Source organism: Canis lupus, chromosome 16, assembly GCF_003254725.2.
Source record: "Canis lupus dingo isolate Sandy chromosome 16, ASM325472v2, whole genome shotgun sequence".
NCBI lineage: Eukaryota > Metazoa > Chordata > Mammalia > Carnivora > Canidae > Canis > Canis lupus.
Window position 1 is genome coordinate 27,406,047 of NC_064258.1, and position 12,639 is coordinate 27,418,685.

Consider the following 12,639-nt stretch of genomic DNA (forward strand, 5'->3'; position numbering starts at 1 on the left):
GACAGTTGAGAGACAGTCATACAAAAGTCCAACACATAGACCAGAAATGTCAGGTGTCTGAATTTTGATAGCCCTTCCTTCCATCAAAATTTATTTCTTAAGAACTTCTAATTCATAAAACATGTTGTCAATATTTGAAATACTCTTCCTCTGTAAGAATTAATACTTGAAACAGACAAAAGAAAATAGTTTTGACATTTATGCTTTTTATCTTTATCCAGTATTTTAATCTCGAACTAAGAAGCCCAATTAAGGAGTTGTAGCCCAAAATTATCAGAAATCAATGTCCAGCAACATGAACCCTAAAGGGCCATTTTCAGTAGCATACAGGCTGTTCATTGTAATCCTCTCCCTCACCATGATAAGAGGTGGCTGAGTCACCACTTTTCTTTAACCCCTGCTAAATCTTAGAACCCTATTTTTAAACCAACCCCTATGATATCACTATCATCATTAAGAATTACTTCAAATTATTTATATGAACTTAAAAGAAAAAAAAAATCTCAGTACTCATATGTTTGTGATCTCTTCTTTTGGAAGTAGCTTCTCCACAGTTGATCTCTCTTGATGAAGACAAAAGCAGCACATACAATAAGGGGAACAATTAGAAAGAAGAATACCAGAAGTCCATCTCTCAGTGCAGTATTCTTTTCTAAAGAAAACAATTTCATATTAATAATCATTAAGTTAGAAGTTAACACATATTAACTAAAACATACTAGGTGATTATAAATATTTTCTATTAGTTTTCACATTGTTCAAAAGTGAAACTGACAGAAACTGAATATATTGAGAAGTCTGGTTTATACCTCATCCCTACCTACTTCATTTTTGCCTTCCCATTTGATAATCATTTTCATTAGTTTCTTATACAATCTTAAAATGTTTCTTTGTAAATACAAGCAAAAAATAAAGTATGTTTTTATTGCCAACCCTTTCTTACACACAAGGTACCATATCAAAAAAGCTATTCAGCACATCATTTTTTTCACTTATCTAAGTATCTCCCCAGACCATACATAGAAAACCACCTCATTTTCTATGCAGGTATACAAAACTCCATTATAAGGACATCCTATAATTTATTTAACCAGTATCCTGATACTTTTATTTTTCCAATATTTTGCTATTCCAAAACAATGCTATAATAAATAATCTTGCACATATATGACATCATATCAGTGTATAGAATAGTTTTGCAGAAATAGAATTGCTATATCAGAGAGTAAATACATTCATCATTTTTTAAACCAGTGTCAATTGTCCACCACAGTGGTATTTACAATTTAGCATGCCAGGCCACAACATACAAGAATTCCTCACAGCCCCATCACTGGAATTAAACTTTAGCATTTTTGCCAACCTAAAAGGTGAGAAATTGTATCTTTTTTTTTTTTAAGGTTTTATTTATCTTTTTGAGAGAGAGGGCGCACCAGTGGAGTGGGTGAGGAGAAGCAGGCTCCCCACTGAGCAGAGAGACTGATGTGGGGCTAGATCCCAGGACCCTTGGATCGTGATCTGAGTTCAAGACAGACATATAACCAACTGAGCCACTCAGGCACCCCTAAAATTGTATCTTAGTTTAATTTGCATTTCTTTCTAATATTATGAGGCGATCAACTGCTTATGTGTAAGGAAACACTGTAGTTCTTTTTCTGCTCAGTCTATTTTTCTATTGGACTATTGGTTTTTCTCTTCTCAGTTTCTAAAAGCCCTTTATATATCAAAAATTAACTTTGTGATATGAGTTGGAAATATTTTTCCTATTCTGTCATTTGTCTTAGGGTACAATGTTTTTCTGCATGCATAAGTTTATTCTTAGGTAGCTGAATTTATCAATCTTATTTTTTATGGCTTCTGGGTTTTAAGTCTTATTATAAATTTTAAAAATTCATTAATTCACATTAACTTGACTATTCCATGTTCTTTAGAAAAAGAAGGAATATAGTAAATAAAAACAGTAGTGGTAAGTAGAAAAGTTGTTCACATAATTTTAACTTTGTAAAAGTAACAGAAATTTCTGTTAAAATTTGTTATGAAACGACATGAAATAACATTCAACCCAATTAAAAATAAGAAAAGGAAGTATTAAAATGAGCTTGATCTCCCATTTTATACTTACTAATGTGTAGGCAGAATCTAAATAAAAGCATCCAACCCTGTTAAGGTTATGTTGAAACTGATACCTTCATACTGTCAGTGACATTAACACAAATTCTTTTGGAATTTTAGTCAAGAACCCTAAAAAGGATTATACCTTTGACCTAATAATCTCATTTCTGACAACTTACCCTTCAACTAAAAAAAATGCGTAAGTATTAAGATGTACACTACAATGTTATCAATGCATATCAAAAACTTAGAAACAACCTAAATGTCAAATAATTAGAAAACACCAAGCAAGTTAAGGCACATCCACTTGATGGAATGACACGAAGCCATTAAAATCCATAGTTCCAACTTCTACGTCTAGCCAAGATGGAGTAACAGTGTCCAGATTTATCCTGGGAACTATAACAACCAGAAAACCAGACAAAATACATTAAGCAACAGTGTTCAAGACATTGGGCATCAGATAAAGAAAAATGATCCCTGAGACAGAAAACAAGGTGAGCTTTACACTTGTCCCAGTTTGCTGCCCAGAGAAAGCTAACAGTCCATAATGAGAGGTGAGGGAACCCAAGCAAAGCTCAGTGCTCTCCTTGAATTAAGGAGATGGAGCTGGTTGGCTGAGGAGACCAAGGCAGCTAGAGTTCACTGAGCAAAGTACTGACTTGGAAGGGATAGCTACACAGACGTAACTTAAAAGATGTGCATAGGGCTCCTCTCAAATATTCAGTTGGGTACTGAGCAACATATGCTGTAAAGAAACCACCTGAAACCAGAGAAAGATCCCTCTGAAAGGATTAGTAGGAATAAACCTCATAGGTCAAACAAGATGAAGGAAAGTGCCTATGCCTACCATTCACAGCAGAAATTTCATATCAAAGTGGCACTGAATAGAATTAAACAGAAGGCTTTTTGCTTCAGTAATGGGGCAAAATCAGCCCTAGACTAAATGTTCAAGTCCTGCCTAATATGAAATGAAATTTCATATCAAAGTAGCACTGAGTAGAATTAAACAGAAGGCTTTTTGCTTCAGTAATGGGGCAAAATCAGCCCTAGACTAAATGTTCAAGCAAGACCCAAAAGGATCAAAAGTATGACCAAGTAACATAAGCACAAAAGAACAAAACTCATCAATAGGAATCCCAAAATATCTAATATACAACAAGGCAAAATTCAGTTTCTGGCATCCAGTTGAAAAAAAAATTACAGGCAGGCAAAGAAGAAACATATAACCCAAAATAGGAGAAAAATCAATTAGTCAAAACTAAAAAATTATATAAGATGTTAGAATTAGTAGACAAGGATACTAGAAGTTATTCTAACTGTATTCTGCATCTTCAAGAAGCTAAAGATCAAACATGCTATGTAAAGACATGGAAGTTACAAAAAAAAAAAAAACAAAAACAGAACTTATAGAAATAAAAAAAATATCTATGATAAAAAACACACTGGATGGGATCAATGGCAGATCAGACATCACAGAATAAGAGTGAACTTGAAGAATAACAATAGAAACTATTCAAAATTAAATATAGAGAATAAAGAATTTTTAAAAATCAAAGCAAATCAGTGAGATGTGAAAAAATTCCAAGTAGCAAATATGCAATTGGAGTCCTAAAGGAAAGGAAGAAAAAAGAAAAAAATATTTGAAGAAATAACGACCACAGTCTTCCAAAGTTGAAGAAAACTATAAAAGCACAAGTCCAAAAAGTCCACCAAATCCCAAGGACACCAAGGCACATTTATAATCAAATACTAATAACTATAGATATAAAGAGAAAATCTTACAAGCAACCAGAGTAAAAAAGATGCCTAAAAAACAAAAGACCAAAAAAGAAAAGATGATTGCCCATTCTTCAGGAAAAGTAATGCCAGCCAGAAGACAATGGAGAAAACATCTTTGAAGAAGAAAATGCTGAGGGGGAGGGGAGAACACAGACTGTCATCCTTACATTCTTTACGCAGTTATCATTCAATGAAGAAAGCAAAATAAAAACTTCTTAAGATACACAAAACTAGGGGTGCCTGGGTGGCTCAGTCAGTTGAGCATCCAACTTTTGATTTCAGCTCAGGTCATGATCTCAGCCCATGTTAAGCTTTGCACTCAGCAAGGAATCTGCTTGTCTCTCTCCCTCTGCTCCTCCCCCTGCTCACTTACTCTCTCTTCTCAAATAAATGAATAAAATCTTTTTTTTTTTTTTTTTTTTTTTTTTTACAAAAGATATAGAAAAACTAAAAGTTTCTGTCACTGGCAGACCTGCATTATAAGAGATATGAAAATAAGTCATTTGAGTAAAAATTAAGTGAAATGGAAGAAGCAGAGTGAAATGATAAAATACCATACGAAGAGACTGTGATAAAAAATACCAATATGACAGATTTAAACCCAAACATCAATACTCAAATTAAATGTATGTGATCAAAACAAGTCAATTAAAATGCAAAGACTGGCAGACTGACTCAAAAAGCAAACCAAGGGGCGCCTGGCTGGCTCAGTCTATAGAGTGTACAACTTGGTCTCAGGGTTGTGAGTTCAAGCCCCATGCTGGGCATGGAGCCTACTCAAAACAAAACACATCAAAAAATAAAAAAGCAAGACCAAACTATATTCTGCCTACCGGAAATCCACTTGAAATATAAAGACACACGGGCTCCAAGCTGAACATGGAGCCTGCTCAGGAGTCTCTCTCTCCCTCTCTCTCTGCCCCTCCCCTTCTCCCCACCTCACAGCTCACACACGCACTCTAGCTCTCTCTCAAAACAATAAAATAAAAAATATAAATAAATAAATATAAAGACAAACATTAAAAATAGAAGAATAAGAAGGGATTTCCATGCTGACTAATCAAAAGAAATCTGGAGTAGCTATATTAATTTCTGAATACAGAGCACAAAATATTATCAGGTATAAAGAGAGTTACTTTGTAATGATGGAGTCAATTTATCAAGAATAGAACAAAGCTTTACAATACATAGAACAAAAACTGACAGAAATGCAAGGACAAACAGGCAAATTAGCAGTTAATTATAATACCAGAGATTTGAATATTTCTCTCTCAGTAACTGACAGAAATCAGTAGGGAGATACAAAACTTAAACATCTGTCAAAAATTTGAAGTGATTACCTATAAAACACTCTAACCAATTATAGCAGAATACATATTCTTTCAAGTGTACACAGAACTTATTATTAAGATAAACCATAATCTGGGCCATGATACAAGTTTCAGAAAATGTAAAAGTATTCAAGTCACATAAAGTATGTTCCCTGACTACAGTGTATGTAACACTAACATATGTGGAAAATTCCTCAGATACTTCAAAACAAAGTAAACCATTTTTAAATAACTCAGGAGTCAAAGAAAAAAATAAAAGTATATTAGTAGTTATTTTGAGCTGAATTAAAACAAACGAAACAAAAAACAAAAACACAACATATCAAAATTGGTGTAATGCAAAAAAAAAAAAAAAAAAAAAAAGGCAGTTCTTAGAGGAAAACTGATAGCACTACAATACCTGTATTGTTGACTGGGAGAAAGTATTTACAAAGCACAAATGTCATAAAGGACTTGTATGAAAACACCCTAACTAAAAACTGGACAAAAAGATTTGAACAGACACATCACCTAAGATGTGAATGGCAAATAAGCACACAAAAAGGCTCAACATCATTAGTAATTAGAGAAATACCATTACACATTTGCTAGAATGGCTAAAATTAGAAAGACTGACCATACCAAGTGATGGGGAGGATGTAGAAAAATTAGAACCCTCATATACAGCTGGAGTAAATATAACGTGGCACAACCACTTTGGAAAACAGTTTGGCAGTTTCTTAAAATGTGAAACGTAAATGTACTATATAAGCCAACCACTCTTAGTATTTACCCAAGAGAAAGAAAGCATATATTCTCACTAGGAAGATACTGGTGAACAAGGAGCTCATTCATAGTCTTTTAGGGGAAAAAAACAAGTAAATAAATAATTACTATAGTATGTGATAGTGCCTGCAATAAAAGGAGAACAAATAGAAAGGGCATATTAATTCAGATTTAGGCAGTCAGGAAAAACTTTTAAGAAAATACAGTATAAACTGAAATCTGAGTAGCCATTAGCCAAATTACCATAATGTGAATATAATACTGTAGAAAGACCAGAGGTAAGAGAGTAACCTATTAGAGGAAATAAAAGAAGTTACAACAATGACATAATCAAAACAATTCCTGAAGAGAAACACTAAAATTCTGTATTATAGTATGGAACATGGATTACAGGAAGCAAGATGAGAAAGAGGGAGGCTAGATAAGAGGCCATTATGTAAATCCAGGCAAGAAATTACAGGTCATTAATAAGGATTTTAAAATGGAAACATTAATGAGAAAATTAGGAAGCAGAATCAACATATTTAGTGTATAACCAATGTGGGAGGTGAGGGAGAGGTACAAGAATGTCCAATTTCTGACATGGGCCATTTGCAATTACACTAAATTTCTTTTACATTACTTGCCATTGTATGTAGGTCCACTGTCCACACTTCCTCCGTATCCTTTAGTCTCACAATTTGGGGGAGCCCAGCCATTCTCACAGTGACAATTCTTATTGCTATTACATACCTTCAAAACAACCAAAACATCACTTTGGTTAACTGTAAATACTGTTCTGCATCATAAACTCAAGGACACAAACCAAGAAAAAGTACTAAATACACACAAGTCCACAGGCACTATTTTTAAGAATGAAAAATTAGTCAGATATCTAAATTCCCCAGTATATAAAAATCTGGGAAAGTCTCACCTACCTCACTGGGAATTCTCATGATTCAACACTACTTTCATGAACAAACCAAAAGAGAATATTACCTACCCCATGTCCATGACACTTTTTCTGAATATCACAGTCATAATTCAGAACAGAAGCATTTACACACTGGAAGTTTCTACAGATCTGGAAAAAAAAAAATGGAGTAATGAGTAAGGAAAAATTGAACAGACTAATCAAGTGGCCAGAAGAAATTAGAGCGAGGCGCAGATGATTTCATGCTGAATTCTTTTAAACTTTCAAGGAATTGCTAACTTCCATATTATATATATGAGAATGTAAAAAACATGAAAATAAGTGAAATTAACATAGAACTAACAATCAAAAAAGACAAAGATGACACAAATACCAAAAACAATGATAAAATTATAATCTATCCTTCCATACAAATATAGATGTGAAACCCTAGGTAAAATATTCACAAATGGGCTTTTTCAAATCAAAAGCAACCAGAGAGTTGATAAATTATAAAAAAAGGCTCAATGATAGGAAATCTATTACTATAATACCTCACATAAACTGTCATTATTATAAGAATCAAAATAGTATTCCATAAAATGTAAAACTCAATTTAATTTCTAAAATTCTTCCAAAATGAGATAAAAGTTTACTTTGTTGATAAGATAAAACCTATCTTCTAGGTAAAGTAAGACCATCCTCTCCAACACTACACAGTTCCTACACCACCACCAACCACAAGTGAAGGAGGGTAGATGAAGTTAATATAGGACCTCTTGCTTTCTGATTTCAGGATGTGACTTTGAAGCCAAAACTGAACTACCTAGGATAATAAAAAGTGAGCTTAAGAGTTCTCTTTTTCCACTTCTTTTCCCACTTAATGTTTAGCATCTCTTCTAAATAAATGTTGAATATATAAAGTTTGAAACTAATACATGTTAACTAAATTGAATTTAAATAAAAATTTATATATACGTATATAAATTATATATATGTAAATTATATTTAAATTAGAAATATATATTATGTATAAATATATTTAGATATATATATATATATATTACAGACCTGAGCTAGTACCAAACTGTCAGCTTGCTCAAAGTCCCCAGAGTCCAGCCTTGGTAGAGAACAGAAAAGACAGGATCCAACCTATTCTATTTTACATTTATAGAAAATGTTTGGTGTTTCATTCCATCAATATATAAGTAATAGGCACACATACCAAGCATTTGCTATCCTTGTACATATATGTTGTTGACATAGTAATACAACACAAAAAAGACAAAATTTTTAAATTAAACACAAAAAGATAAAAGCCCTTAAAATATACCTGTATATGTTAGTAATCACCTAGAATTTAAAGCCAGTAGTTTTTCAACAAAAAAAAATAGTGGGGGTGGGGGGTGGTTAAAGGTAATAGTGGTAATAGTGGTAATAATGGGAGAAATCAGCAGATACTATTTTATTCTTGACACCACTAAGGAAAATAAATTAATGTATTACTGCTATTAAAAAAAAAAAAGGTAGTGGGATGCCTAGTTGGCTCAGTTGGTTGAGCCTTCAGCTCAAGGACCTGGGATCTCCCTGCTCAGCAGGGAGTCTGCTTCTCCCTCTCTCTCTGTCCCCACTCCTGCTCCTTCTGTCTGTTAAATAAATAAATAAACCTTTTTTAAAAAGTAGTATAACAGACAGAAAAAGATACGTAACTTCCATACTAGACTCATACACACACACTGTCAAACACAATTTGTGCAATATAACGAGAGGAAGATAAAGCAGGAAACATTAAGAAAACATTTTAAAATAGCATTAAGTAGGATCATAGAAATAGAATGAAATGTCAGTAAATTAAACTATGCCCATAAATGTCAAAGCCCAACAAAACTGTAAAAATACAAAAAGAAAACATTGGAGAATTTTTATATTTTATTGGAATGCAAAAGCTTTTCTAAGCATAACATGAAATGACTTCATGATATTTTAAAATTTCTTTGTAGCAAAGACAAAGGACGAATTATAAAAAGATATAACTGACTGTTAACATTCTCTATGTATGAGGAGCCCTTATAAATGATAATGAAATAACAAGCCAACAGAAAAATGGGAACATATAAATACTAACAACAGAAAAAGATATATAGGGCTAATAAAGATATGAAAAGATACCCAAGAAGAGAAATGCAAACTAAAATAATAATGGGGCTTTTTGTCAATCAGAATGCCAAAAATGAAAAAGATTGATAATATACAATGTTATCAAAATAAGACACCTTCATATACAAATAGTGGAAAATAAATTATTACCACCTTGTTGAAAAGTAAAATTGATAGTTTCTATTAAATTTTAAATGTATATATCTCTTAACTTAAAAATCTATCCTAGGAAATCTGTCCTACAGGAGTACTTGCAAAAGTAGATGAGATTAAATGTAAAAGAGTATTCAGTGCTGATAAAGTCAACCAGTCAACCAACTAACTACAGACAATATAAACTGCAATGTGGTTAAGTCAGGAGAATATCTATAATGGGATTAACTGGATTTCCATATAATGACATGGAAGATCTCTGCACTCTGCTATTGAGTAAAAACATTTCAGAACATTATTTAAAGTCTCATCCTGAAGTCTAATGGGGATGGTGGGAAGCATATCCACTTGTAAAGGCCCAGAAAGATAATGGGACAGACACAAAACAGTGTTATCAGAGTTACCCCTAGGAAATGAGTTTCAAAAGAGGGGAAATCAGTAGCAGGGTATCAGCAGGGGACCTGTATTTTTTGTTTCCCACAGCATTTTTGAATTTTTTTAACAATTAAAATGTGATCTTCCCATAATCTTTTTAAAAGACTTTTTTCCAAAAGAAGAAAAAACTTAGATTGAGCCATAAAATAATGTTATTCAGAAGGCACACGCTTAAAACAAAATAAATCTGTAAAGAGTTGGACAAAACTTCTATTAGGCAAATTTAAATATAAAGAAAGTATGGTAATAATATCAATTAAGAGAAAATTTAAGACAAAACTATGAAGCTATAGCAAAGGACATTTTGAACTAATAAAAGATATAACTCACAACTAAAATGTATTAGTCAACAAACTCTGCCACAAACATAGATTTAGCATTCTTAGTGCAAAAAATACAAGGGGAAATGAAAACAGAAAGCTACTAGAAGACTTAAATTCCTTTCTCTAAATTTTGAACACATTAAGAACAACAAATAAGAATGTGAAAGATCTGAATAAATAATTATCAAACAATATATGTTGTAAGTGAAAATACAATCTTCAAATGCAGTTGGAATATTTATCCAAGAGTAAACATAGAGTCAACTCATTAAATATGGATATTTCATTCCTAGAAATGACTGAAGATATTAAACCAAGCACCAAATCTGAAGTGAACACCTGATGTCAAAGCATGCCCAATTTCCAAAGCAGAGTTATTTTCAAAGTCAGGAAATCCTTTAGCAATTTCTTTCTTACATTTTAGGAAAAGCATATTTTGTTGGTTATGATTTTCAAACCAGGCAATCAAACACTTTCTGGTTTAGCAATTGGTTCAGAGAAAAAAAAATCTAACTTTGGTAACACATTTTTAAGTAATCAAGCATTCCAATAAACTGTATCACCACTGTCATAAATTCTTCCCACCAGTGAATTGCTCAACCTACGAAAGACCATAAAAGTCTCTGAATGTCAATGCTGTACTATTAATCGAGCTGACAGACACTTCTAAACTGACTTCTGAAGAACAGAGTACCAGTTTACCTTCATTTTTTTTGTTTAATTTTTTTAAACAAAATACATGCCCATGGCTAAAAATTAAATAGTGCTAAAAGTATGACAAAACAATTCCATGACCCATTTCTAGCTACTCTGCCAGTCTAGCAGTCCAGAAGCAACTACCATTTTTTCCTGATAATTCCCTCCCTGTTTTAAACTAGCATACTGTTTTTCTTTTTTTTCTTTTCTTTTTTCTTCCTTCCTTCCTTTTCTTTCTCTTTTCTTTTTCTTTTTCCTTCTTTCTTTCACCAGGTAGTTACTAGTCTTTTTTCTTTAATTATAAAATACTAGTTTAAAATATTAGTTTCAGGTGTACAAAGTAGTGATTCAACAATTTTATATATTAAAAATCACCAAAATAAGTGTAGTTACCATGTCATCGTGCAAAGTTATTACAACGTTGATTATATTCCCTATACTGTACTTTCCATCTCCATGACTTACTTTACACTATTTCTTGACTTACCTATTCCAGATATCAACAACTAATGCCCTTTATGACAGGTAAGAATTCAGCTTTCTAACACAAATCCAAGTGCCCCTCATTTGTCTTCTCAAAGTATATATTGCTTCATATTTATACCACTAATACTGGGATAGTATCCCTGTCAGTACATTACACATCATTATTCCCTGAGCAAGTTCGGAAGAAGGTGAAAAAAAAAAAAACAGGGGAGGCTGACAACTACAAATTAAAATATCATCTTTAAAAAAAAAAAAAAAAAAAATCATCTTTATTCTCAATAAGGCATTTAACATGACTAAAGCAAATAGCAAAATGGGCTTCCTAATACTGCACCCCCAAAATCAAACTTACCTGCCTAATCACAGGTTGCCTCCCCCCAAAAAGCAGAGCCTGCCCTGCTAATTTTACTGCATGGCTGAGAGAGCAGACCAGATTGTACCCTCTCTGCAGGCAGGTAGATCTGAAAAGAGAAGACAGAAGGGGCTGAGGCATCTATGCCCAGGGCCTTCTCCCAAACTCATTAATTACATCAATGAGTGATGTGAAAGAGGAACACATTGAGGCTGAGAGCATTTTTTTTTTCTGGCTTTACTGATAAAATTGATGCATAATATTGTGTGACTTTAAGGTATACAACATAGTGATTAAATAAACTTGTATCCTGAGAAATGATTACTACAGTAGAGTTGGTTAATCACTCCACATGATTATCGTGTCTTTTTTGTAGAGAACATTTAAGATACACTCTTAGTATTTTCAAGTTTATAATACACTGTTGTTAACTATGGTCAAAATGCTGAATATTAGATTCCCAGAATCTATTCATCTTTTAACTGGAAATATATACCCTTTGACTAACATCTCCCCATTTCCACCACCTCCCCACCTCAAGGCCTTGGCAATCAACATTCTGTTTCTGTTGGTTCAGCTTTTTAGATTCCACATAAGTAAGTTCACACAGTACTTGTCTTTCTCCAACCTACTTTTTTCACTTAGCATAACACCCTCAAAATACATCCATGCTGTCACAAGTGGCAGGATTTCCTTCTTTTTCATGGCTGAATAATATTTCATTGTATTTATATACCACGCCTTCAACATCCATTCCTTAGCTGACAGCCATTTTGGTTATCCTGGCTATTGTAAATAATGCTACAATAAACATAGGAGTACAAGCTCCTGTTTTCATTTCCCCTGGATCTACACCCACAAGAGATTGCTGGATCATACGGTAGATCTAATTTTTTGAAAAAATTCTATACTATTTTCGACAGTGGCTATACCAATTTATATTGGTATAAATATACCACCAATGATGCACAAGAGTTCCATTTTCTCCATATGCTCATGAACACTTAATCTCCTGACATTTGATGAGAGCTATATAACAGGGATGAGGTGATAACTCATTGTGGTTTTGACTTGAATCTTCCTAAGGATTAGTGATGTTAAACACTTCTTCATGTAACTGTTGGCCATTTGTTGTCTTTATAAAAATGTCTATTC

The 12,639-nt window shown here is 33.0% G+C and overlaps 1 protein-coding gene across 1 annotated transcript in view; it reads right to left on the reverse strand.

Moving 5' to 3' along the window:
- ADAM9 (ADAM metallopeptidase domain 9) overlaps window positions 1–12,639 on the reverse strand; it is a 138,347-nt gene that overhangs the window by 10,802 nt on the left and 114,906 nt on the right. The window contains exons 17-19 of the mRNA XM_025434316.2: window positions 6,973–7,053; window positions 6,617–6,722; window positions 511–652 (exon numbers count right to left, since the gene is read on the reverse strand). Of these exons, the coding sequence (XP_025290101.1) occupies window positions 511–652; window positions 6,617–6,722; window positions 6,973–7,053 (329 nt within the window). The remainder of the gene's footprint in view (window positions 1–510; window positions 653–6,616; window positions 6,723–6,972; window positions 7,054–12,639) is intronic.